At 43.7% G+C, this 26,395-nt stretch overlaps 1 protein-coding gene across 1 annotated transcript in view; it reads left to right on the top strand.

Annotated features, from left to right (window-relative positions):
- Positions 1 to 26,395, top strand: part of tnr (tenascin R (restrictin, janusin)) — a 75,867-nt gene that overhangs the window by 18,044 nt on the left and 31,428 nt on the right. The window contains exons 3-17 of the mRNA XM_084007500.1: positions 467 to 680; positions 765 to 865; positions 1,513 to 1,675; positions 2,678 to 3,154; positions 10,768 to 10,887; positions 10,980 to 11,123; positions 12,063 to 12,178; positions 14,626 to 14,776; positions 17,886 to 18,064; positions 18,676 to 18,766; positions 19,174 to 19,256; positions 21,148 to 21,250; positions 22,371 to 22,460; positions 23,736 to 23,869; positions 24,342 to 24,471. Of these exons, the coding sequence (XP_083863626.1) occupies positions 467 to 680; positions 765 to 865; positions 1,513 to 1,675; positions 2,678 to 3,154; positions 10,768 to 10,887; positions 10,980 to 11,123; positions 12,063 to 12,178; positions 14,626 to 14,776; positions 17,886 to 18,064; positions 18,676 to 18,766; positions 19,174 to 19,256; positions 21,148 to 21,250; positions 22,371 to 22,460; positions 23,736 to 23,869; positions 24,342 to 24,471 (2,296 nt within the window). The remainder of the gene's footprint in view (positions 1 to 466; positions 681 to 764; positions 866 to 1,512; positions 1,676 to 2,677; positions 3,155 to 10,767; positions 10,888 to 10,979; positions 11,124 to 12,062; positions 12,179 to 14,625; positions 14,777 to 17,885; positions 18,065 to 18,675; positions 18,767 to 19,173; positions 19,257 to 21,147; positions 21,251 to 22,370; positions 22,461 to 23,735; positions 23,870 to 24,341; positions 24,472 to 26,395) is intronic.

Genomic DNA, 26,395 nt, shown 5'->3' with positions numbered 1-26,395 from the left:
CAGAAAGGAGTCGTGAACATTTGTCCTACAAAAGGACCTTTTAACTTATATATATATTTAACTTATATCCAGCACAAAGTGTCACAACGGAAGCCCCGCCTCCCATAGTTACTGTTGCTATGTCTCATCAAGCTTTCCATTCTTTATTTGTTTCATTCCAATTTTTTATTGGAAATTGGAGTACAACATATATACATAATTGTATTTAAAAATAATTAATTATAAATGAAGCTTTCCATTCTTGCATACTTATGCATAGTTCGTAATCAGGTGTAGCTAGCTGGCTAATTAAGCTAACTTTAGCTCCATGCTGTCTGTGGTTTATTTGTTTCCAGCTTGGTGGGTTTACATGTAAACAGTTTGAGACAAAAGTGAAATGACCTTTCATCAAATCAAATTATTACTTAAGTTATTTTACTCTGACAAAATGATTTAGCCACTCTCACACGTCTTCTTATTTTCCCAGGGCGGCGTCCTCGCCGCTCCATCAGGAGACAACCAGCTGGTCCGTACCACCAGAGTGAGGAGGCAGACCCCGGGGGGGGATCCGCCCTCCTCGGCCAATGAGAGCCTGCGGGAGCAGCCGGTGGTCTTCAACCACGTCTACAACATCAACGTGCCGCTGGAGTCCCTGTGCTCCGTGGACCTGGACGCCTCGGCACCCGTCGCCCCCGGTGACGGTGAGGTCCTCCCGTTGATCCGGTGTCGGGGTTTAGACTCGTCACATCTGGTGTTAACGGGTTTATGATCTTTTTATTTTCAAGGTCCTCGTGCCGAGTTGAGCTCCAGACCTCCTGTGGAGGGTCCGATGGATCCCAACGGCCCAACGGAGTACACCGAGCAGACGCTGGACGCAGACAGCCAGGTCTAATAACGTTTATTTGAATGAGAAGTAAAGCAAATAGAGTTAGAGAGTATTTAGTTGAGGTGTGAAGAGACTTTATGTTCATGATTTAGGCAGACATTACAACAAAGTTGGCACCTAAGGGACAACATCTGTTTCATCACCTTGGTTTACATACTAGATATCTTCTCAGGGCCAAAACATTCATACCTTGTAGACTTTAAGTCCACAATGATTTATTTGGATAGTGACCAGATTTCCAGATGGAAACAGTTATGAAAAATCTATGGAATATTGTAAAACCATGTGCCAGGTTCACGGTGCGTCTTCCATCACAAAACTGTCAGTAACCTGCTCTTCTATTGTCCATCTTATATACTCGTGTTCCAGCACATGTGTTATTAAGTACACCACCTATGACCCCTGGCCCTCCTGTGTAAGTGCCCACATTGGTCTGCACACATTCCAGCAGCCACCTTTGCTCTCACTGCGGAGGAGAGTCGGGGAATTAAACATCTGGAGACTTTTTATTCCACCGTGGAAGATAACGATGTCCTCAGCTCCTCCTGAGTCACTTCAGAATGAACATCATCTACATTAAAAAATCTGCCCTATATCCATAATGAATGCCATTATAAGCTTCTTAACAAACCTGTTCCCGTCTTCAGGTGACATTCACGCATCGCATCAACATCCCTAAAGCTGCGTGTGGATGTCCGGCCACGTCCACCATCCAGCAGCTCGCCACCCGGGTGGAGATGCTGGAGAGGGAGGTGTCCCTGCTGAGGGCTCAGTGTGGCTCTGGATGCTGCGGGGAGAGCTCCGCCATGGGTGAGTGCTGTGAAACAATGACTAATATGGAGGTTTTACGTCTTCATATAAACCATTTTACATACTATATACGCACACAATGAACTCCCTTCTGATATCAAGCATTAGGCTTTTGAAAGCAAATAAACAAAAAGCTTCATTCAAAGCAGGCTCGGTCTCATATGGGGTGAAATGGTGAAAAAGCAGGTGCCGTAAGTGAAAGATGTAGAAAAAAACTGTTTCTACCGTGAATGAGGAGGAGACAGGCAGCAGAATATTAATGCTCAGTCTCGGTCTGAAAGGTGTGGAGGAACCTCTGCGACTGCTAAAATGTTTTTGTTCACTATTCAGGAGGTGTTGCCATCATAAAACGAGGGGACTGGAATGGGGAGTCATAGGCTGTATTATGGTTAAAGTATCTGCTCTATTGACACCATCACCTCATTCAAATATTTTCTGAAAACGCTCCGTCTCCTCAGTGGGGATGTGATTATCTCCAACAGTCTGATGTGAATCAGAATGAGGATGAAGCGATCAGAGAGGGACGATGGCTGGATGGACACGTTTTCATCTGCTGTCTTTCTGCTGTTCTGGTCCTCATGTGTCTGAGTGTAGAATACATATATTAGTATGAGGACCAGAGTCCAGAGAGGGGGGCAATATTCAGAGAAAAGAAGTGGCAAATTTGAATAAATAAAAAAAATATATAGCCGATATAAATATATGTATCTACAGTGGCCCTAATACGCCTTCGTATATTCAAATATTTATCGAAAATATTTTTAATTCCTATTTTGGCATTTCTACATCACAATTTCACAGCATAATATTAAATAAATAGGGATGTGTATAGGTTGTATTCATGTTAATGTGTATTTTTGGACATATTCAAATTTCTGTAAGAAAAGTTTAATTCGGGAAACCCCCTGCAGACCCCCTAGTGGTCCCGGACCCCCTGTTGAAGACCTCTGCTCTTTGATTTGAAGTCACATAGTACTGTATCTAATCTTCATTCCCCCTCAGGTCACCTGGACTTCGTCCCCGGCTGCAGCGGCCACGGCAGCTTCAGCTTCGACCTGTGCGGCTGCATCTGCGACGACGGTTGGGCCGGCAAGAACTGCTCGGAGCCCCGTTGCCCTGACGACTGCTCGGGCCAGGGCGTGTGCGTGGAGGGGGAGTGCGTGTGCGACCGCGACTTCGGCGGCGACAACTGCTCGGAGCCGCGGTGCCCGTCGGACTGCTCGGGCCGCGGCCTCTGCATCGACGGGGAGTGCGTGTGCGAGGAGTCCTTCACCGGCGAGGACTGCATGGTGGGCCGCTGCCTCAACGACTGCTCGGACCAGGGCCTCTGCAGCAACGGGACCTGCCAGTGCAGACCCGGATACGTGGGCGAGGACTGCTCGCTGGTCTACTGCGCCAACAACTGCAGCAAGAAGGGGATCTGCAAGGAGGGCTTCTGCGTCTGCCAGGACGGCTTCGCAGGAGACGACTGCAACTCTGGTAGGAGATCACTTTTTCTTCACCTTCAGGTCGGTCCGACCGCCTCGGCTGCTGTCGAGTACAAGAAAGTAGTTTGTCAGACATTCGTGGTTCAGTTCCCTCAAAGCAGAAACTGCCGGTGTGACCAGGATCAAGAAATCAGAAATCCAACCTTCACACTGTGTGACCTTCAGACTTGAGTTTCAAGTCAAAGTTTCATTTAAAATTACAGCTGCAACGTTAAATGGCGGTGCCGGTATTACAGAGAGCAGTTTACTGTAACGTCGGCACATTTCCTGTTGATGAATCGCCGCCTCTATCTCCGAGGTTTAACTGGGCGGGGATATTGAATGCTTCACATTACAGTCAGGAAGTGTGTTTAACTTGTTTCTATTCAAACGGATCTGTGCTGCTTGATAACAATCATAATAAACTTGATTTGTATAGAACATTCACACAAGAGAGGCAGCACAATAAAGGAAGATGTGGAACACTTGAGTACAGTGAGATATTTACCCTTGAGCTATAGGCAGCTTAAGGTAGACACGCTCACACTGCTGGACCTCATCACTATGTGACATTTTTAAAAGTCCTGTAGGTTGTGTGAAAAAAAGTCTATAAAATGTCCCAAATTTACCCAAAGTGACGTCTTTTAAAAAGCAAAGATATTATTTATTATTTATTATCAGGGATGCAAACAACTCGCTTTTCTGTTTGCTTTTTTTCAGGGTCATTCAGGGTGTGATTCCTCCAGAGTTTTTTTGAAAACTTTTAGAATATTTCATTCTAATAAAATGGTTTTGTGGTGAGTCACTGTACGTGTACATTTCACAACCGCAAGCTTCCACGATTAAGTTGAGTGTATATGATGGAATAGTGGTATTACAATGTGCCAGAAGGCCTCGCTGGCTTCTCCATAACCTGGTGGAATATTCTATATAAGCATATAGAACAAGCCTTCATCACATGGTTATATGATATCACACTGTGGCTGTTTTCTTTGTTTTTAGGACTCCAGGTAGCTCTCTCCCTCCCTGACCGTGATATATGACAGAAACACTTCCCGAGCGTGCGGGGATTCATTTTCTGAAGATCGACTATATGATAAGGAAACTAATTGCTCCACTAAATACAATCTATAAGTGAAACTTGAGAGATGGCGGGTATCAGCGTTGGTGTGAGAATCAGAAACAACTGCAGCGGGGGAACTCATTTATCTGCACACCTTTTAATAACAATGAAGGAAGCAATTAATTCAGCCTCCCAGTGTCGCGTTCAGATAGAAAACAAACCTGCGTTGCTCCGTGGCGTTCAGTTTCCCGTCTGACAGAGCAGCTCGATGGTCTGATTGGTTGCAGTGGTTTCTAAATGCAAAGCTTTCTCTCTCTCTGGTTCACAGGTCTGAAACCGCATCCATGCCTCCCCCGTACACCAAACCCCTCCGTGCTTCTTAAGCAGGTTGTTGGGGCTCCGTGACTCGCTGGACATCAGAAGCTGTAACAACATTCATTTCTCAAAAGTCACGTTCAGGTCTGGAGAGGGAGCTGCTTCAGCTTCCTCCAGTCTCACTTTTGTTTGCTCTCCACGCCGACACATCAGACGCCGCTCCGCCGTCGGAGGCGGCTGTCAACATAGTGAAAGGCTGAGGACGGGCCGAGGAGCTCGCCCCCCCGTTTAATATCTATACTAAGTGAGGGAGTCCAAATTGCTTATTTCTTTGCAATTAGAGGTGAAATAGCCGACGCTGGTCGGGGGGACAGTTTGCTGAATACAAAACGAAGCAGTTCAATTACCAGAAAGCTGTGGGGCTGACAGGCTTAAGTGTGTCATGTTATCAAAATGCCCAAGAAAAGCGAGATGCATTTCTTCAATTACGGCGTCCTATATTTCCCCCCCGCTGCCAGAAATAACACAGGCTGTTGCATTTAAAGCAGGATGTTTTCATGCGTGCGGGGAGGATACACTAAATCTTTACATAAAAACATCCACAAAGCAGACATCAACCTGCTGAAGAGTGGCGTTTCATCTTGACAGTCGACTCGGGATGCTACAGAGGAAGTGAGGCGGCGGCGTTCTCCCGTCGTTGCCGTGGCGACAACTGACGTTTAGGTTTCTAACGTCTTTTAAGTTCTGCAGTCAGCAACGTCAGAACTACAGAGAAGTTTCTACTTATTTCATTGCCGTGTGTGTGTGTGTGTGTGTGTGTGTGTGTGTGTGTGTGTGTGTGTGAGTGTGAGTGTGTGTGTGAGTGTGAGTGTGTGTGTGAGTGTGTGTGAGTGTGTGTGTGTGTGTGTGTGTGTGTGTGTGTGTGTGTGTGTGTGTGTGTGTGTGTGTGTGTGTGTGTGAGTAGAGCACAAGCCTTTCCTGTGTGTGTTGGCCTGGCCTGCACTGTTGCTGTCCGTGGTGCTGAATCCGAGGACGTTTCTTTGTACCGTTCACAGCTCGAGAAAACGCGGCCCGTATTTGTGGGTTTTGACTGAAATTGTGTTGTAGATTTTGACAAAAGCCGTTCTATATTCAGAAGCATTCTCCGGCACTGAATATGAATTGATGCTCTTTTCCCCCCCAGTGTGACAACGGATCTCTGCCAGGACGAGTTCTGTCAACTAAAAGAGACACTTTTAGTGAAAGTCTAGTGCTCCTCTTTGTGTTGGAAGCTTTTGCAGAATGTAGGATGAGATATTATTGTATTTCAGTATAGAAAACCCCTCAGGTTTACCATACATTTCATTTATGCTTCCTCAATAATAACACGTATCGCTACTTGGTGTCTTTGGATAAACTTAACCGTAGCTGTCCCCTGAATCATATATGAGTCCTTACATGAAAGGTTTCATTATGTTGAGCAGCTAAAAACATCCGTCTGCAACAAACCATTTATAATAATATTTTAATAAGTAAATAATAATACCTCTTATAATTTACATTAGATGTAGGATAAAAAATCCATTCTATGATGCATCGCGATGCTTTGTTGAACTTGAAGTATTTTATTGAGTCTATAATGGACTATTCATTTATTTATTTTTTGGAATCAAAAATGTTTTTGGGTGCCAATCTTTCCACATTTTCACATCAATAATTGTTAAATAAGTGATTGACTGTTCCCACCACTAATATACATGATCAAAACAAAAAGAGAACAGTAATAAACTCTGATAAACATTCTATTTCCCGTAGTGGTTCAAATGGAGTTAATATGTCAGCTGTATAACGTTGTGTTTTAAAAACTCCCGTTGTTATTTCTGGACTTCTTGTAGTCTTTGTATTACTTCTTCTGTATTATTTTCATGCCTCTGGCCGGAGTGTTGTGTTGCCCGGTTGTCTGATATCTCAGCAACGCCTGCAGGGAACTTCTTCTCTCCTCCTCCTGGACTCAACGTTCAACTGATAACCGTTTGCTTGTCCAAACTCATTTTGTGCCATAACTTAAGAATTCATATGCTAACTGTGACAATTTCACCCGAACGTCTAATAGGATCAAATAATGAAGTCATTCTTGACAGACGTGGACTTCAACACAACAGCAGAGTAGGACTCTTTACACACAAATGCCAACAAATACTTTTATTCTCACTACGATTGTCGGTGTTATTGCACAGATTTCCAAGAGAAACGCCAAAACAAAGTACCCTGAATGTAAGTTAGTCCTCTGATGAGCCGCTTAGTTCGGCTTCATACTTGTACTGTATATCTGTATATCTGTGTATCTGTCTACACGGAGTCATTAGATCTAATAGGACTTATTGACTACAGACAAGATTGCTGAATAACTCTCAGTAAGTTGCCCTTTCGAATCGAATGCTTGGAAAAACAAAAACTCCTTTTGCAGGTGATATAATCTGTTCATCGGTAACATCCCATTTATGTATGTAGATGCCGAACCCATGACGTTCATTAAACGGTTTGACATCGTAAAGCCTGAGAACATATTGTACGACCGCGTATTAGGGCCACTGTAGAAAAAAAAAATGAGAGAGGGGGGGGCGATATTCTCAGAAAGAAATCACAAATTTGCAAATTTATAAAGTGGCAAAACATTTTTTTCTAATTAGTACGTCACAATGTGTCATAACACCTTGTTAAGGTCCTTAGTCCTAGTTTTCACTTGTTCACTTGGTTCCGCTAACACCGGATGTTTGCCGTTGCTATGACAACAAGTGAAAGCTACCGCTAGCATCTTTGCCCAACCGCCCCGATCAATAAACACTCATAAGATGACAGTTTGGCCTAATATGAATAAAAGCAACAATAAGCATCAACATCATCACCCTAATGACCTTAACGAGGCGTTGTCACACGTTGGGAGGATTCATTAGAAACATAAATGTACATTCATGGGAAGTTAGCTAGCATAGATGCCGGTTGTTTCCATCGTAATAAACTCGCAAATTTGCCACTTTGTTTCTCTGAATATTGCCCCTCTCTCAGCGGCGTTTTTTTTCCTACAGTAGCCCTAAAACGCCGCCGTACAAAATGTGCTTAAAGTGACGTAAAGAAAAACAAGGAGATGAAGTTGGAAACTGAAACCTGCGGCTGAATTTGCACTCTGGCCCGATCACAAAGGTCAGAGACTCCCCTGACACCCGGTAGAACATAAAACGGTCCTCGGCGACAGCAGAGCAGACATATTTGCATTCAGATGAACTGTCTGTTGTTGACGACCTTTCATGTAGCAACAACAAGATGAGACGCTCCGCTCTTCACTCTCTTTGCTGTATATTTAGTAAAAAGCGTCTCCGAGGACCCGGAGGAAGAAGTGCCCACTTGAGAGTTTGCCCTTCACTTTGAATGGAAGTTACTGCTCCTCTTCCATCCCTCAGATTGTCGTCCCTTCCTCTGGTTTGGTGATTCCCGTCATATAGGCGACAGAGTGGAGTCTAATTGAAGATATAAATCCTGCTAATTGAACGCAGCAGAACTCGTCCCCGGTGCCGGTTCAGCGTTTGGAAGTGAGCGAGCTGTTGCTGCTCGTGTTCCCATCTGTCGAGAGAGTGAGGAAGTAGCTGAGAACGGCTACTGGAGTGTCCAAAGGGTCCCCCGAGGAGTCCTGCAGAGTCCTGCAGAGTCCTCTATCACCGGCTGTAGAGATGTTAAGATGCTGAGAGGTTGTTTGTTACACTATCACACTCCGATACTCCTCCTCTCCGTCTCTCCTCACCTGTTCCACCCTCCTTCTCTCTCCTTTAACCACCTTTTAATGTCCGACTTCACCTCGCCGTCTGTCCTCTCGTCTGTCTCTGAATCCGTCCTCCCAAATAACTGTTTGTACCTCCTGCCTTGTCTTCTCCTCCTCCACATCTTTCACCTGTCTCCTCCTCCTCCTCCTCCTCCTTGTTTTTGGCAGAGGGAGCTGTAAACACTCTTGTTCATGCCGTCTCATTTGAATTCAACACCACCTCTCGGGCTTGACGAGCAACACTTCAGGCCGAGTGAACGACAGCGCCTCTCCCTCTCATGTAAACACTCAGCCTGTTGTTTCCACGGGCTTCTTTTACTGTCTGGAAACACACACACACACACACACAATGCAGTCTGGCCTATTGTCTTGTTTTAAAGATCACCGATGCAAGATAACGGCAACACGTAGCAATGTTAAATGCATCCGGATAGTTATATGTAAGTAGTTTTTTATATATATATATGTATATTTATAAGTACTCTGGCTTCATAGAGCGGCACAGTCCTGCTGTGGAAGTGGATACATGCCTGGACAGCAAAAATACGAGGTCCTAATGTCCGGGAACGTGCAGCAATTTTCCGGTCCATTTTCCATCCGCACTATAATAAAGGTGGACTTTGCACAGTGACTCTTTGCCGTACCGATCCCGATGCTCGGGAGGAATTGAGAGCAATAATCACCCGGGGGGTTGATAACGATTTTCAATGTTGTTACTAATACTTCTGTGATGCTGTATTGATGTAAATCCAGAGAGCTGCTGCCAGGGTTCTAACCAGAACTAAAGAAAGAGATCGACCACGTACCTGCAGTACTGAAATCGCTGCATAGAATTGAGTTTATAAAGCACATCATGGGTTAGGACCAACATGTAATTGGGATCTCCTTCAGAACCCCTCAAATCTTCAGGTGCTGGTCTGCTTCCTGTTCTCATGGTCTGAGCTTTTCTGTTTCATGCTCCTCCCGTCTGGAATAAACTCCCAGAAAACCTGAGCTGTGCTGCTTACAATTTACAATCTGGTCTTAAAACATTTCTGTTCGACGGAGCTTTTCAAGAAATCTCAGAGAAACACTGTTTTTCTTTTTTATTCATCTCTGCATTTTGTCTTACCATTTTGATGGAGTTTTACTTTCTTCATCCCCTGAGGTTGGTTCAAAAACATCTGTTAGGGATTTTACAACACGTGGTGCCACAGGGGACTTTTCAGGGCCCCCTCTTGTTTCTATTATATGTAAATGATTCGGGATCACGCAGGAATTCTTCAACTTGTAGCTTGATGTCACCGGCTGCCATTGAAATGTTTGTGAAAGCAGCTTCAGACGGCAGTGTGGGTGGAGGGACGACGGCATACGGGGGTTTTGGTGAGGAAAGGTGAATTAAATCAATAAAGACCGCTTTTCAATTCTGTTGCCGCGACTTGTTTTGACGACTCAATCTGTTTGTGGTTTAAAGGTCTGGGAGGAAAAGTACAGCGTTGGTCAGAGTTGTGTGGGATTTGAACCTAAAAGCAGCTTTTCCAACAGCTCAGGTTGTTACCTTAAAATGAGAGAGCGGTTCGACTACAGCTCAGTGTGGCGGACCATTTCTTGTTATAGCACAGCCCCCGAGTGTCTCAAAGACCACTTTGGTGGGGTCGGGGGTGGGGGGACTCATGCTCGTCAGACGAGAGCTGCTGTTGCTGACTTCAATACCAACATGGGTATCTGTTCCTTTTTGCTTCTGTGGTGCAAGAAATTGGACTGATATACCGTATCATATTGAAATATGTGACATTTATATACAGATACGTGTGACCTGGAGTTTTTTTCCCTCTCTCTTTCTCTCTAACGTAATAAAAAAGTGCGAGAGTCACAGGTTTGGTCGTTTCCTAAAGCAAGCAGCCGTATTCCAGCTATCCTAAAATTGAGCACTTTGCCAGCAAACACAAAGTCTCATCAATTAATTAAAAATATCCCTTGTGAGGTGATTCTTTTATCCTGGGACTGTTTCCTGGTGAAGCTGTAACACACACACACACACACACACACACACTGAAATAATGAATTATGGGTGTGAAAAACGTTGGCGTGTTAATTAGAGCAAGTCCATTTTTGCAGTCGTCCTGTTAAGTAATAAAGGGAAGAGCTGCAAACTACTTATTCAGATCCTGCAGCAGCGAAATGCATGACAATGAACTGTTAACGCCTGAGCCACCTACATCCTTCCATCCATACGAGATGGAGAGAATAACCCACCTGCTCAGGTTACCAAAGGACACAGTATTGAGCATATTGATGCAATGATGGTTTAAAATCACCGATATCCCTCTCTAACCCCCTAGAAGGGAGACATGGGAGGAATAGCATTTCAAAAATCGAATTGTTTGATATTCTAGCATTTTGTCTTTGTGTTTCTATACCACACACACACACACACAGCTTAAACATCATTTGTGTTGGTTTTTTGTCTCTACAGTGGCTCCGGCCATGAACGTGAAGACCCGAGGTGTGACCGACCGCACCGTGGACGTGGAGTGGGAGGGCTCAGTGGTGCTGACGGACTTCTTAGTGACTTACACGCCGAGCAGCGCCGGAGGTACACACTCACGCCGCCGCATTATTTAAGTTTCAGTTGATTCAAAATGTCTTATTTGTTTCTTCTGTTTTTTTTATCCGTCTCTCTGTCAGGCGTGCAACTAGAGATAAGGGTTCCAGGCAACACCACCTCCTGCACCATCTCGGGCCTGGAGGCCGGCATGGAGTACAACATCAACGTGTTCGCCGTCATCAACAGCAGCATCAGCGTCCCCGCCAGCATCACCGTCTCCACCTGTAAGAGCACCGCCGCCGTGTGTGTGTGTGTGTGTGTGTGTGTGTGTGTGTGTGTGTGTTTGTTAAATCCTCCCCAAGATGTTTCTCAGTGTCAATAGAGTGGGAACGCCACCTGCTCCTCTGTGCCAAGTGGTTATGATGCATACCTGTAACACTTGCTTAGTGTCACTCATACAGAGGAACACACACACATAACACCTTCTGAATGTGGACCTCCCGGCGGGTGTTAATGCCGGGTCATGGGATCCGTTAGAGAAACATATCGGAGGCATCCAAACCCCCCGAGAAGTAATAAAGTCTCTACAATAGAAAACAGAATGTTTAATCTACTCTCCGTACATCCGGCGTGTTTCCATTATTTCAGTCTCAGCTGGTAAAATCATCCTCCATTTCACAGATAAGTGACTTTAATTTCAGTTTGGAGTTATAAAGTCAATTTAGGGTAATTAGGTTTGATGCAACCAATTTTTCATATATGATGTGATTTGTTGGCTTGTCTTTGCTAAACTATATTATGAAATGTTGTATTTGATTATCTGGAAAGATTTATGAGGACACGGCTGCCTAGGAAATGAAGTCATTTTAGCATTTTGCCAAATTAAAGTACGAGTCATTTGCTTTAAAGCAAGGAACTAATGTTGCAGGGTTATATATATACACACACACACTAACTTATTGTTATCAGTTCTATGTAAAGCATTGCATGTATAGAAAGAAGTCTTTATTATGAAGAAATATTGTTTGAAAGTGTGTTTTATGAGGCGGAGGGTCATCGATCTGAAAATGGATGGAAACGGGGGTGAATGGATGGACACAAAGGGAACGGAGCGGAGGAATGAATGTAAAAGAGAAAGAGCTTCGGCGGCAGACGGAGGAGTGATTTATGTGCTGAACGGGTCACTGAAGAACAATAATACATCTGTGGCCGCCTCCCCCCAGATCTCTCCAATCCGGATGGTTTAGTCTTCAAATACATCACGGAGACGTCGGTGGAGGTCCAGTGGTTACCCTTCTACTACTCCTTCGATGGATGGGAGATCAGCTTCATCCCCAAGGTAGAGTCAGAAAGACATGGTGGGGGTGTATGTGGTCACTGTCCGTCCCGAAGTAAGGCTGGGATGAACAGAGGGGGAATACAAAACGGACCTTTTATGCTTTTAATGAATCATCAACCCCTTGAAAATCTATTTTTTCTCACTAATTCCAATCTTTTAAATGCCTTTCTGAGTAGAGACGGGAAGAACATCACTGGGTGGGTTTTGGGAGGGTTTCTCTCAACTTGAAGCCCAAACCAAATTAGACAAGCGGATTGTCTTAAGCTTATTGGCCATTAGGTGGATGAGCCAGTAAACCCTTTTTGTAGAATAACCCTTGGTAAAAACCATCGCGGGGTTCAAAGCCAGAAAGCATTCTCCTTCCTTATTCCCGCTGTAAACTCAGGTACTCTCTGCACTCTAATCTCCTGCCCTCTCACTGTAATTGGTTTTCCTTTAAGGTGTTCCCGGGAGGGGGGGGGGGATCCTTTGGTTCTCAAATCTAATGCTTTTGTTGTTTATTTCAATCCCTTTTAAAAGATGTCTGAAGAATAAAAAAAAAAGCAGTGGGCTTCTTAATTTCATTTTATTGCTTTCAGCCTTCCTTTCTCTTTCAACATGCCACTCTTCTTCTAGCACTTTCCTTCCCTCCACCCTTTTTTTTACCGCTAATCTCTTGTTTTTATCTTCCACCACCTCCACCCTTTCTCCCTCCCCCCTCCCTCCTTTTCTTCCTCCTTCACCTCTCTCTTCCTCCCGTCCCTTTCTGTAAGTGTTCCTCCCCCGCATCCTCCCTCCCTCCCATCCAGCCGTGGGGGAAATCATATTATGACTCGCCCCCCCTGTGGATTTAATCCAGCGACGAGGATTGTGAATTTTGACAATCTTGTAATGGAAGTAGGCGTGAAAGCGTTGGTCTATTCAAACAAACACAGAACAAAATATTCTGCAAAAAGGAAGAGGTTTGAATCCTCACACTAGGACAGAAAGGAGGAGCAGTAGTAGGTCTGATAATGTGTGCATATGATATTAAACTCATTAGCATTCTCCCACGCCGCCGCACTGTCAATTTGTCTGTAAATATTAGCTTCTGCGAGCCGATGTGGAAGCCTCCGGGTTAAGGGCCGTTCACACGCCGAGTCTAAAAACGGCCGCCGAGGCGTTTCCTGTCTCACCTGCTGCTCCGAGTCGTGTGATGAACGCCTCCGATGAGTCAGAGTCAGGGTTTTACTGTGAAGGATGTTGCATTAGAACTACTCTGACAGGTCAAAGTTGAGGAAATGTAATGACACCCCGAAAGGGTCAAAGGTCAAACAACACGCCTGTTAATCACGAGGTGGTTTAGGGTCTATTTCAGAGAGCTTCAACAAGGGGGGATCTGGGATCCCGAAATAATTTATATGCCCAAAAATACACCTTTAACATGAATACAACCTATATTAAACAAATATAATAAATATATCTTTCTGTTTGTTTAATATTATGTTGAGAAATTGTCATTTAGAAATTCCAAAATTACATTATGACATTATTAAATTATTATTATTTTTAAAATATGAATCTGTCAACAATTATTATTTTGATGGGTCTCTAGAAGCCTGAAAACGTTGAAGACTTTTGACCTCTGATGCTAAATGGACATCAGGCTGAGATTGAGGACATAAACTCTGAGATAATAAATCATTATCATTTTCTCATCCACTTCCATACATTCAGACTTGTTTTTTTTGCAAACCCGAGGAGTCGCCCCCTGATGGCCAGTAGAGAGAATGCAGGTTTAAGTCCCCTCAGCGTTCCATCAGAACCCGGAGGTTGCTGCCTGTTAATTACGATGGGAGTGGATCTGCTGCTACGGTGATTCATTAAGTGTAATTTAGCATTCAACCGTATTATTATTGAGATTGAGGACCGATTGTTATTGGAACATTAGCGCTGTGTGTTACTGCCCACCCTGGTAATTTAGCAGAGGTGATTAAACGGATTACATCTCTAATTACAGTTTGGATTCAGGAAAGTAGCAAGCTGTTACATTTTCCTCCTGTAAGTAATAGGAGCCTTCGTGGAGCGGGCTTTTTTTTGAGGGGGGGGGCAGCAGTAGGTGTAACATCTGTCTGTCGGCAGGAAGTGCATGTGCAACACCGGCTCCCTGACAACAGCTGGGAATAGCAGGGGCTCCATATGGATGAGTGACAGGCCTTTGGAAATGAGTGCTGCTGGTGCAGAATATCTCCTGAGAAATGTCACAGCAGCACACTTTCAGTACGCTGCTCGCTTTGGGGGGAGTTGAATCTGCTAAACTATCTAAAAATAATAAGATACAGTTCAGAAAATCTACTGTTCAACTTCGTGACTCGCTGCTTATGTCTTACTGGTGGGGATGGTTTTAATCTTCCTTCTTATCTGCACTCACAGAGGAAGCTTAAAGGAACAGTTACACAAATAAAACTGCTTTTCTTTTCCTTCCACAGGACAATGATGGAGGGATGACGGCCCAGCTGCCCAGCACCATCACCTCCTTCGTGCAGACGGGTCTGAGGCCGGGGGAGGAGTACACCGTCAACCTGGTGGCGCTCCGAGACCAGGGTCGAAGCCAGCCGGTCACCGCCACCGTCCTCACACGTAGGTGTTCAGCCTTATGATGTCATAGATGCCACGGACGTACAGTCACACCTCTGTGCAGTTCAGATTAAAGGCTCTATTTCCACATAAAACCAGCTAGAATGAAAGTGTCATTTAAATTACTATTATTATATCGCTATAATAAGACTCAGCATTTTACTCTGAGTGATGAGCTCCCACTTAAACACCAACATTTTAGCAAAGTTAACACTTTTATTTCATAGGCATTAATATAAAATATATATTTGTGGCCTGAGGAGGAAGCATATATGTTCATACCAAAAAAAGTAATTTCATATTTGTTATAAATGTGAGCTGCTCTGCAACTACATTTTTTAATAATTTTTTTTTACAATTAATAAATCTATTAGAAGTGACACTTTTGTTATTTTTTTACCAGCTGAAAGAAGCCAATATTTGTCATTTTTTGCTTGATGAAAGGCTTAAACGATTAAACTATTATGACTGTCAGCAGCTCGGTCAATAAATCACCTTATCGTTTTGGCACCAAATATAGCACGCAGGCAGCTAAATACCAGCTAGTGTCACCTTGATGTCCCCACACACACACACACACACACACACACACCTCCCAGCTGACGTTATTACCAGACAGCTGTAATAGATCCAATTCAAAGCTCGTCCATAACAATTCAAACTGATGTCTGCAGTCAAAATACCATCAATTCCCTGTCAAGTCTTTGTTCATTGCATGGCTTGTAATTAAGTATTGATTAATAATTCATGACACTCTTGTCATTCATTTTTCACGGCTGCCCACTGCAGGACACCTTATTGGATAAAACGGTAAAAAAGAGAGGAAAAGACAAATTTGAAGTTACTCAATTATGTATGAGATAGATTTATCCTTCCTGGGAGACGGAGTGTGATGAGCAGTCGGAGGGGAAACCCGAGGGAGAGGAGGGAACAGCTTCTTCAGCATCCTCAGGTTGTTTTCTAGGACGGGACCCCAGGGGCCAGTTTCTCCTCCATCAATGATGGTGGTGGACCAGCAATATGTCAAGACCGAGTCTGAGACTGAGTTTAGATCTCCAAAGCTTTCAGAAAGCATAATTTCCATCCGATCGGCGTGGGAATATTTGTGCTACTTCAGCCCGGCGTGGTGCCTTCACTGTACGTTGAACTAAGCCTCCTTTCATGTTCCATTTCAGTCACTTCCTCCATATCAGATGAAGATCGGCGCCTTTTATTTGAATAGTTCAAAAGCTGATTTATCTTCACACACCATGCATGCCGAGTCGTTTTAAGTTGTGTTTTTGGAGTGGCATTTAAGTGCAGTAGAAAACATCAGGACTCTGTTAAAGCGACAGAAGTCCCAGTGGGGTGAGGCTGATCCCAGACGACCTCTCCTTCTTCAGTCGTTTCCCAAAGCTCAGGCAGAGGCGAGGTGTTGAAACTTAGACCAGCCGGTGAATGGGGAGCTTTAGTCGGACCCTAGAACTCTATTTTACCACAACGCCTGAACTCCACCCCAAGATACGCCAACGACGTTGGCCCCTCGGGAGTCGTTGTGAAATGAGTTTTTTTTTTTTTCACACCTGAATCACTTCTCTGTTTGTTTGTTTTTTTCCACCAATCAGCAAGGAGGCCCTTTAATCGCAGCTTATGTTTTACACTTTGCACAGATGAACTCATTGTGTCGGCGTGTGTCGGGTCTGATAAGCTGTACATGCTCGGCTGTCGGAGAACTAATCCCCCTCCACCGCTGGTTCCTGTTGGAGCTCTTCATTCTGACTGAAACGTGTCCAAACCCAGAGTTGGCACCAAACGTTTGCTTCGATTAGGAATCTATCGAACTTATTCTTTGATTTTATATGGCCAAAACTCGTTTATTCAGGCCAAGTTCTTGTGGTTAGACTGTGTTTAACATTATTATAACATTAATTTAGTACATCTACAAAAATTAAGATTTGATCGATTCATCTTTTTTTCAGCATGCCAGAAAAAAAGGCAAACACTTTCCAGCTTCTCAGACGGCCAGATTTCCCACTTTTTATGCCTTCGTGGCTTCATGTGATCATATTTCATGTGTTCATGTTTTCATGTATTCATGTTTCATGTCTTCATGTTTTCGTGTTTTATTGTTCATGTATTTATGTTTTCATGTCTTCATGTTTCATGTGTTCATGTTTTCATGTATTCATGTCTTCATGTTTTCGTGTTTTATTGTTCATGTTTTCATGTATTCATGTTTTCATGTGTTCATGTTTTATTGTTCATGTGTTCATGTTTTCATGTTTTATTGTTCATGTTTTCATGTATTTATGTTTTCATGTTTCATGTGTTCATGTTTTATTGTTCATGTGTTCATGTTTCATGTTTTTATGTTTCATGTCTTCTTGTTTTCATGTTCATGTTTTCATGTTCATGTTTTCATGTTCATGTTGTTATGTTTCATGTTTTTATGTTTCATGTCTTCATGTTTTTATGTTTCATGTCTTCATGTTTCATGTGTTCATGTGTTCATGTTTTCATATTCATATATTCATGTCTTCATGTTTTTGTTTCATGTTTCATGTCTTCATGTTTCATGTCTTCATGTTTTTATGTTTCATGTCTTCATGTTTTTATGTTTCATGTCTTCATGTTTCATGTCTTCATGTCTTCATGTTTTCATGTATTCATGTCTTCATGTTTTTGTTTCATGTCTTCATGTTTTCATGTGTTCATATCTTCATGTGTTCATGTATTCCTTCCCTCTGCTCCGTTCTTGTGAATGTGGTATCTCAGCCTTGAGGGAATTCTGGACATAAGTGAATATATTTTGTTGGTTTGAGGTCAAAGGTCGAGATCACTGTGACACAAAACACGAGAGGTCGCAGTAAAGCAAACGCCACTTTATTAGAAGCTGTCACAAGCTGAAACAACGGCACTGTTTTATGTGACAGCAAAACAAATATATTGGAGCGTTAATTGGAAAAATCAAGCAATTAAAGACAGAAATTAAGAAATCATCATCAAATAATTCTGCTAATGAACGTAATTGCATCTCTGCATGAAGGGTTATTTTTAGGGATCTAATCAAAGTGGATATCTGGTTGAAAGTGACCCTTCCATGATTCCTCTTCTCTCTCCGGTTGTCCTGCAGTGATCGACGGCCCGACCCAGCTGATCGTGCGCGACGTGTCGGACACGGTGGCGTTCGTGGAGTGGACGTCCCCGAGGGCGAAGATCGATCAGATCGTGTTGCGTTACGGCCTGATGGAAGGGGAGGGGCCGCGGACCACCTTCCGCCTGCAGCCCACGCTCAGCCAGTACTCCCTGCAGGTAAGTGTGTGTGTGTGTGTGTTTACATTTGTCATGCTTGGTAATCTACGACAGCGTATGAGGGCACTGTAGGAAAAATAAATGAGAGAGGGGGGCAGTATTCTGAGAAAAAAATTGCAAATTTGCGACTTTATTACAACGCTAACAACCGACATCTATGCTAGCTAACTACCCATGAATGTAGCCATTTATGTTGATTCCACTAATGAATACATGAGATCATGTGACAACGCCTCGTTAAGGTGAGGATGTTGATGCTTATTGTTGATTTTATTTATATGAGGCCATGTTGTCATCTTATAGGTGTTAATTGATCGGGGTGGTTGGGCTAAGATGCTAGCGGTAATTTTCACTTGTTGTCATAGCAACGTCAAACATCCAATGTTAGCGGAACCAAGCAACTTGTTTATATCGGCTATATATATTTATAAACTTGCAAATTTGCCACTTTTTTCTCTGAATATTACCCCCCTGTCGGCTCTATTTTATTTTTATTTATTTTCCTACAGTGGCCCTGATACGCCTTCTCACTAAACTGTCTAATTGCCGTCTGAAAATGTACCAAAACAAACACAGCGAGCCGTCTCCGTACTGTTGTTGTTGTTTTTCAGGTTCTGCGTCCCGGCTCGCGGTACGAGGTGTCTGTGAGCGGAGTCAGGGAAGGAAACGAGAGCGGATCTGTTTCCACTGAATTTACTACCGGTGAGGTCTGACAGCATGCACATAGTGGTGTGATGGTGGTGTTATAGTGGTGTTATACTGGTGTGATGGTGTTATAGTGGTGTGTGTAATCCTGTTCCACGACATACGGCCTCATGCAAAACAAACAGCACATCTATCATGGAAGTGGTAGGAAACATCTGCTCACGGTAAAATAACAGTAACAGTAAATAACAGTAAAATGTGAGCATGTGATGTCAGAGCCTCTTATTCAAATGAGGTCATATTGCTAACGGGATTGGAATTGAACATGTGCAGCGGCTGATGGTGATGTAGAGTGAATGACATCATCGCACACGCTGATGAAAAAGCGCTGATGTTTGCTTGTTCACGATCCCTGAAAACTGGTCTCAGTGTCCCAACATTGTCAGCTTTATCGTTCTTCTCAGAGATCGACGCCCCCAAGAACCTGCGGCTCCTGTCCAAGACCTCCACCAGCCTGGACCTGGAGTGGGACAACAGCGAGGCCGAGGTGAGGCGTTCACAGATGATTCGTTTTTAACTGGTTCGGTGGGGAGGGGAGTCATGATCTGGTAACATGAAGTCTGCAAGCAATAAGAAGCCATTAGGGGTAAAAAGTAACATCATTTCATTTAATAGTACGGCTTTGTGGTACTCGTACAGTACTTTACACATTTTACATTTATAGCTAGTCCACTAACAATTGTACTTACATTTGCACATGAATAAACATACAAAACAAATGAAGGACATAAAATATTAATGCAGTGTTAAAGATTAAACCACCCAAGAGAACATGAATCAGTAATAATAACCCAATAATTGGATTAAGCCTCACTTTGGGTTTTTACTTGTCTCATCTCTAAGAAAACTGATTTTTTTTCTCAGTTTTAGCTTAAAAAGCTTTATTTATTAAATACATGCAGTTCATATTCTGAAATACTTCAAAGCTTGTGATCTGAACACAACCGGAGGCCTTCCTGCATATTTACTCCAAACAGGTCTGCATTATGTACAAATAATCTCAGCTCGTCTGTCCTGATAGCACAACAAACGTATTCATCCTCATGATTCTGCAGCGGGTTGGCAGAGAGACAGATATCAAGCTGGGCTAATGAAAAATAAACAGTTATTTAAAGCTTTATGAAAGCTTTGTATTCCTTTCATTATGTAAAATATATATATATATATATATATATATATATATATATATACAAATGTTCAGACAGTGTATTAGAGCCACTGTTGGAGAAAACGGAGCTGAGACAGGGGGGCAATATTCAGAGAAAAAATTTGCAAAGTTGTTTGCCGTTGCTATGACAGCAAGTGAAAGCTACCACTAGCATCTTAGCCCAACCGCTCCCCAGATGACAATTTTCTCCTCATATAAATAAAACCAACAATAAACTTCAACATCATCACCCTAAGGACCTTAACGAGGCGTTATCACACGATGTGATGTATTAATTAGAAAAAAATATATGTTTTGCCACATTATTAAAGTCCCATTCAGCAAGTCCGAGGGCACTCTGTCAGATTTTGAATGTTTACAACTCTCACGCTCCTCCCCCACGACCACCGAGCTCCTCCCCCACAACCACTGAGCTCCTCCCCCACGACCACCGAGCTCCTCCCCCACAACCACTGAGCTCCTCCCCCACAACCACTGAGCTCTTCCCCCACGACCACCAAGCTCCTCCCCCACAACCACCGAGCTCCTCCCCCACAACCACCGAGCTCCTCCCCCACGACGACTGATCTCCTCCCCCACGACCACCAAGCTCCTCCCCCACGACCACCCAGCTCCTCCCTCTCGACTTCGTGCCCTTTGAACTCCCTTAGATCACGCCACCTTTGAAACGCGGGTCTGATGTTGACTCTGGTTTTATCACGGGCACCGTCGCCATCTTTCTTTTTTTCCTTCTTTTCCACCGGTGTTTTCTTTTCCTTGGTTGTTTTGGACCTCCTCGTTTTGGTTTTTAACCAGGAATTGGAAGCTTGTTGCTACTTCCCTCCACCTCCCCCCTGTGATAGTGGTACGACCTGAGGGGGGAGGGGCTCTGTGTGTGCACGAACACAGCCCTGCGTGCTGATTGGACAGGATGATCCGGGCGCTATCGGATCTTTGCAAAACAAACAACAGCCTCTACGTGCACGTAGAGGTGTGCTTTTTTTTTTCTAAAACCGGATGATTTATGTTGTTCTATCAGAGCGTAGTGTCGGCTTCAGTGAATATGATCAAAAAAATGTTCCCCACTGGGACTTTATATGGCAAATTTGCAATTTTTTTCTTGGAATATCGCCCCCCGTCTCATCTACAGTGTCCTTAAAACGCCACCCTACTTTGTATTTCTTCCATTTAATTTTTCATCAAAAATCTAAATGTGTGTGTTGGCATGTAGGTGGAGGGCTACCAGGTGGTGTACAGCACGTTAGCGGGGGACCAGTATGATAAAGTCATCGTGCCACGCAACGAGGGAGCCACCACTCAGACCTCGCTCACAGGTAAACCAGTTCATTGTTTCCTTTCCCTTATTCATTGACGCATCGTTGAGTCCGTCTGTATTGAGTGGAAGTCTTTTGCTCCGGGCGATGTTCTTTCTGAACACCGTCAGTGTGTGCTGAAGAAGCTGAATGTGTGTTTTACATGGCGGGATTATCTGCCGAGCCGCTGATTGTATCTGGTGGAAGGCGTGTTGTCCTGCGGGCGTATTGAAAGGCTGTCAGGAAGGCGGGGTCAGCTGGGATGTTTCTCCTGAAAAGGCCACAGTGCTGGAAAAGGTCACGGCCGGCAATAAGAATGGAAGCAAAAGGTCCTGGTGTTATTCTATTCGGCCAATCGATGCCGCCGCCTCCTCCACCCTCGTTCCCTCTCTGTCACTCTCACTTCCTCTCTATTAATAATCTGTCACCTTAATGCTGTAGCTCCAGAAACTTGCTGTGGATGTGCTGAATTGATTTGAAACCAATCAATAACGCTTTTGGCAACAAACAAAAAAAAACAGAAATCACACTGATGTATGTAAATTTACCACAACCTCATCACCGATATGGAGCTAATTGGGCTGGGACCTAATTAACATGCAGGCCGCCTGAGTAGGTGTGTGCATGTGTTGTTGTTGTTGGTGTTTTCAAGGCCTGAAAAGTGTTTGGATTTAGAAAAAAGTGCTTGAAATGTGTGTTCTATGTGATGACATATATGATAGAACAGAGGAAAGAAGATCTCCATATTTGAGGGACTGAAAACAGCATTTTCTGACATTTCTGCATGAAAAATGGCTTTTGATGATGAACAGATGATGAAAATAGTTGGTGATTATATTTCTGTGGATCTGTTAGTGGAATTAGTTTTCCTTTCATTTGTGGTCCTTCTGTAAAAAGCTGTCTCCAAACATCATGTTGGTTGTTTATAGGACAATAACATCTCATTTAATGTGATGAACAAGTGACATAATAAGTAGACTGAATACTGACCATTGGATTGATACAAATATGGAGTTTACCACAGCTGGAAGGTGCTGGAAAAGCATGGAAATGCACCTTGAAATGCTTGAATTTGACTTTGGAAAAGGAACTCTGCATATTGTCTGTTAAATGAGTAACCAGCTCCGTCTTTGTGTCTCAGACCTGCTGCCGGGAACCGAGTACGGCATCGGCATCTCCGCCATGAAAGGCAGCAACCAGAGTACACCGGCGACCATGAACGCCAGGACGGGTGAGAATCCCATTTTTACACTCCACTACTGTCTAAACACTACTTTTCACATTGTGCTCCTGATCCAACCATTAATAGCCATTTTAGTGAAATTAAGCAAATCAGAATTTGGCAAAACTCATGCTCAAAGAACCCATTCAAGTATTTTAAAGCTTTATATGTGTACCGTTAACTACTTACCTCCTCCAGCTACCTGAGATTGTATTGTGTTTTGGCAGAAAGGCAGAAAAGACCCCGTTTAACCCTCCGTTGGAGACGGTGGTGCCTCGCTCATCTTTCCCGTCGAGCACATTGTTCCTCCTGTTGTAATCATTTTAATGGTTTTGCAAAATGATGCCTCCATTTGCTTTTCGGAACAAGCACTTTGTCCCCCACTAGTTTGTGCACTCTCTTTGAACTTTGCAAAACATGCAACACGGCGATGACATCATTCTGCAAACAGCTTTAAATAATAGGACGACGTCCTCCGTCTGCCGTCACACAGCAGTGATCCTGCTGCTGGAAGTGTGAGAGCTCAACGCAGCGTTTCAATTAATACTGTTAAAAGTCTATTTGACAATCATTTTCAGAAACTTCCAGTGTTTGCAGTCGAGGATTAGTATTTATGGGAATTAAACATCGGTTGGGTTTTTGCTGCAGGAAATCAAAGGTCGATCATAAGAACAAATCAAATATGAAAAATCTTAAATAAACAATAAGGGATCATTCTGTTCATACAGAGGAGGAAGGCTGAGTGTTACATTTGACTCACTCACTGCTGAGAGGTTACAGGTCTATGAGGAAACACGGGAAGTTGCTTGGATCCGCTAACCCTGGATGTTTGCCGTTGCTATGACAACAAGTGAAAGCTACGGCTAGCATCTTAGCCCAACCACCCCGATTAATAAACACCCACAAGATGACATCGTGGCCCACATCAATAAAACCTTGACTGAAGGGGGCAATATTAAAGTCAAATCAATCTCCCTGCGCCTTTTTCTACAGTGGCCCTAATACGCCGTTGTAGATTTCTGACATTTCACCAATATAAAATACTTCCATCAACCCAGTTCATACAGGAAACTGAAGGATGTGACATGCAACAGCTGCTTCTGTCTAGACGCTTTATTTTAAGCATGATGTGAATGCTTTGTCAACAGCAGGAGACTTGGAACAATCTGGATTATGTTATTGCCTCTTTTCTTCTCTGTCAGCCAAGCGTGATATGATTTCTTATCACTCTCGATTGTGAGCAGAATACGCCAATTTACTGGACTCTTGTGTGCTCTGGATCAGGTCTGGACGTGCCCCTGGATCTCACGGTGACGGCTTCTACAGACAACACCATCACCCTGGGGTGGGGTCTGGTCCAGGGCCCCATCGACCACTACAAGGTCACCTATACATCCTCCTCCGGCGTCACCGCTGAGGTAACGGATACATGTAGAGAGGCTAAGCCACGCCCCTTCCTGCGTTCACCATGGCAACTTATTTCACAAAAAAATGCGTTCGTTTGAATTCACTGACATTTAGAAAAGTCACACTTTGTGGAAGGTCTGCGTTTTTTATCCAGCGACTATTTTATGAGCCGGGGAGCGACATCAAGCCGATGTCAGACGACCTCCACACGACCTTTTAAATTGACAAACGTGTCATTTTTGCTGCAGTTCATACAGGCTAAAAAAATATTTGTCTCTTGCTGACGGCTGTACATATTTTTTCCAAAATGGGGTCCCATGGTGGTCCACCAGAAGGCTTAGCCCCTCTTATAAATTGCTATCCGGGTTTATAATGTACTCCAACGTGCCTCCACTCATCCAAACAGGGACCAACAAAGCTTTGACCTTTTATTTTAGAGGAAATCCCACTGAATCAGTGCTGAACTGTGTCTTCCTCTTCCAGCTGACGGTGCCCAAAGACGAGACCAGCACCACTCTGGTGGACCTGGAGCCCGGGACCGAGTACACCGTCACCGTGGCTGCAAGGAGGGGACGCCAGCAGAGCACGGCGGCCACCATAGACGCCTTCACAGGTAGATAGACTGTCACCGTCTCCCTTGTTGGATATATACTTTTGTGGAATATCAAGGTTTGCAGCGCCGTCGGATTTAATCGACTCAAGTAGCAGACGGCGCTGAAATAAATTCCCTCAGGTTTTCAGATAGAGACGTAAAGACAGACAACCACGACCGGCGAATATAATAATTATAATAATTCCCCTTCAGCGTGGCAGCAGGTAAGGTGAGTCACGCTGAAGGAACACGGAGGACCTTCGACGCCGATGAAGAAGAGGAGGTCAATTATGCCGAGCTCGTTACGAGTGTTCTCTAATTGCAGCTTGAACGTAATTGTGTCTCCGCGTCTTCGTGTTTTTTTTTTTCTTTTCAAGTCTGCGACACTTCCTCTCGCTCCGCTCGATGTTGTTGATGAGCGTTTCTGTCCGACTGTACGTGGGATCGCCTGTCAGTCGACACGCTGTCAGATCCTTCATCGTTCACCTCTCTCACCGTCTACGTGCTTCTTCACTGTGACCGCCATTGACAGTTGTCACCATCATCGCCGTCATCATCATCTTTCTGATCCGTGGCTTCGTGTTTAAGTAACACCACTCTAACCATCTGGAGACGGGAGAGAATAATCAAAGATTAAAAAGAGAATCAGAGGAAAAATAATGAATCACCTGTCAGCTACTCATCCAGTGTTCAGACGGCCATATTGGAAACATCTGCTTGCCTGTGCTCAGGTGAACTCATCAAGGGAAAAAAAGTTTAATCTTGAATTTTTGATCAATACATTTCTATACCTCCCAGACGTTGGAGAGCGATCTGTCCTTCGGTGTGTCTCCGTGTTACTGAATATGAACTCTAACACTTCCTGCCTCTCGTTATTAATTCATCACCACAGCCGTGTTTCTACACTCCATCGCTCGGAAAGGGAATATGAAGTGAGGCCGAGATTTCCTAACTTCTACTATGGAATAGGACGGAACGAGCTCGGAAGGAAAGCATGGCCCTACATTTCCCATAATGCATCACATAGACGTGTTTTTATGTGAGATCCTTACATTGTAACTCGGTGGCTATGAGTGAATTTAGGACTTCAACTGTTGATTTACCTTAAAAACAGTATCCACTAAATAATACATTAATTACATACATTCATTGTAAGTCTTTTAGGAAAAGTATTTTTTGACTCAATGGCATCACAGCGTATGAGGTCGTATTAAAGCTGCTGTAGGGAAAAACAAATAGGAGCCGAGAGAGGTGGCAATATTCAGAGAAAAAAGTCTCAAATTTGCCACTTTATAAATATATATCGCCGATATAAACAAGTTGCTTGGTTCCGCTAACACTGGATGTTTGCCGTTGCTATGACAACTTAGCCTAACCGCCCGATCAATAAACACCCATAAGATGACAACATGGCCTCATATGAATAAAAGCAGCAATAAGCATCAACATCATCAAATGCGTACATTTATGGAAAGTTAGCTCGCATAAATGCCGGTTGTTAGCATCGTAATAAACTCGCAAAGTTGACACTTTATAAACTCACACATTTTTCGAGTTTTTCTCTCTGAATATTGCCCCCCTCTCTCGTTTTTTTTTTTTTTTTTTTTTTTTTTTTCCCCCCCTCTCCTTACCTACGCCGTCGTACAACGAGCCCAGAAGTTGTAATTCCATGATTTGGCCACTATGTCAAATCCGCTTCAGAGCCCGGTGCTCTATCTGGGATCTTGTTCTTGCCCATTTAAATGTGTTTTAAACTCCGTGCCTCCACTTTGTACTGAAGCTTTCTGTTATAAGTCCTCATTATCACCATCATGTGGGTTATTTTTAGACATGGTGTCACACTTCTAACGATTAGCATTCTGACCTTCATCAAAGTTCATTAACGTCTGGAATCCAAAAGTGTCATCACACGTCACCTTTGCGTTGTTCTCGTCGCTGCATCCTC

This window comes from Eutrigla gurnardus (assembly GCF_963514095.1).
Source record: "Eutrigla gurnardus genome assembly, chromosome: 4".
In the NCBI taxonomy this organism is placed as follows: Eukaryota; Metazoa; Chordata; class Actinopteri; order Perciformes; family Triglidae; genus Eutrigla; species Eutrigla gurnardus.
This window is presented reverse-complemented; position numbering and strand designations above follow the sequence as displayed.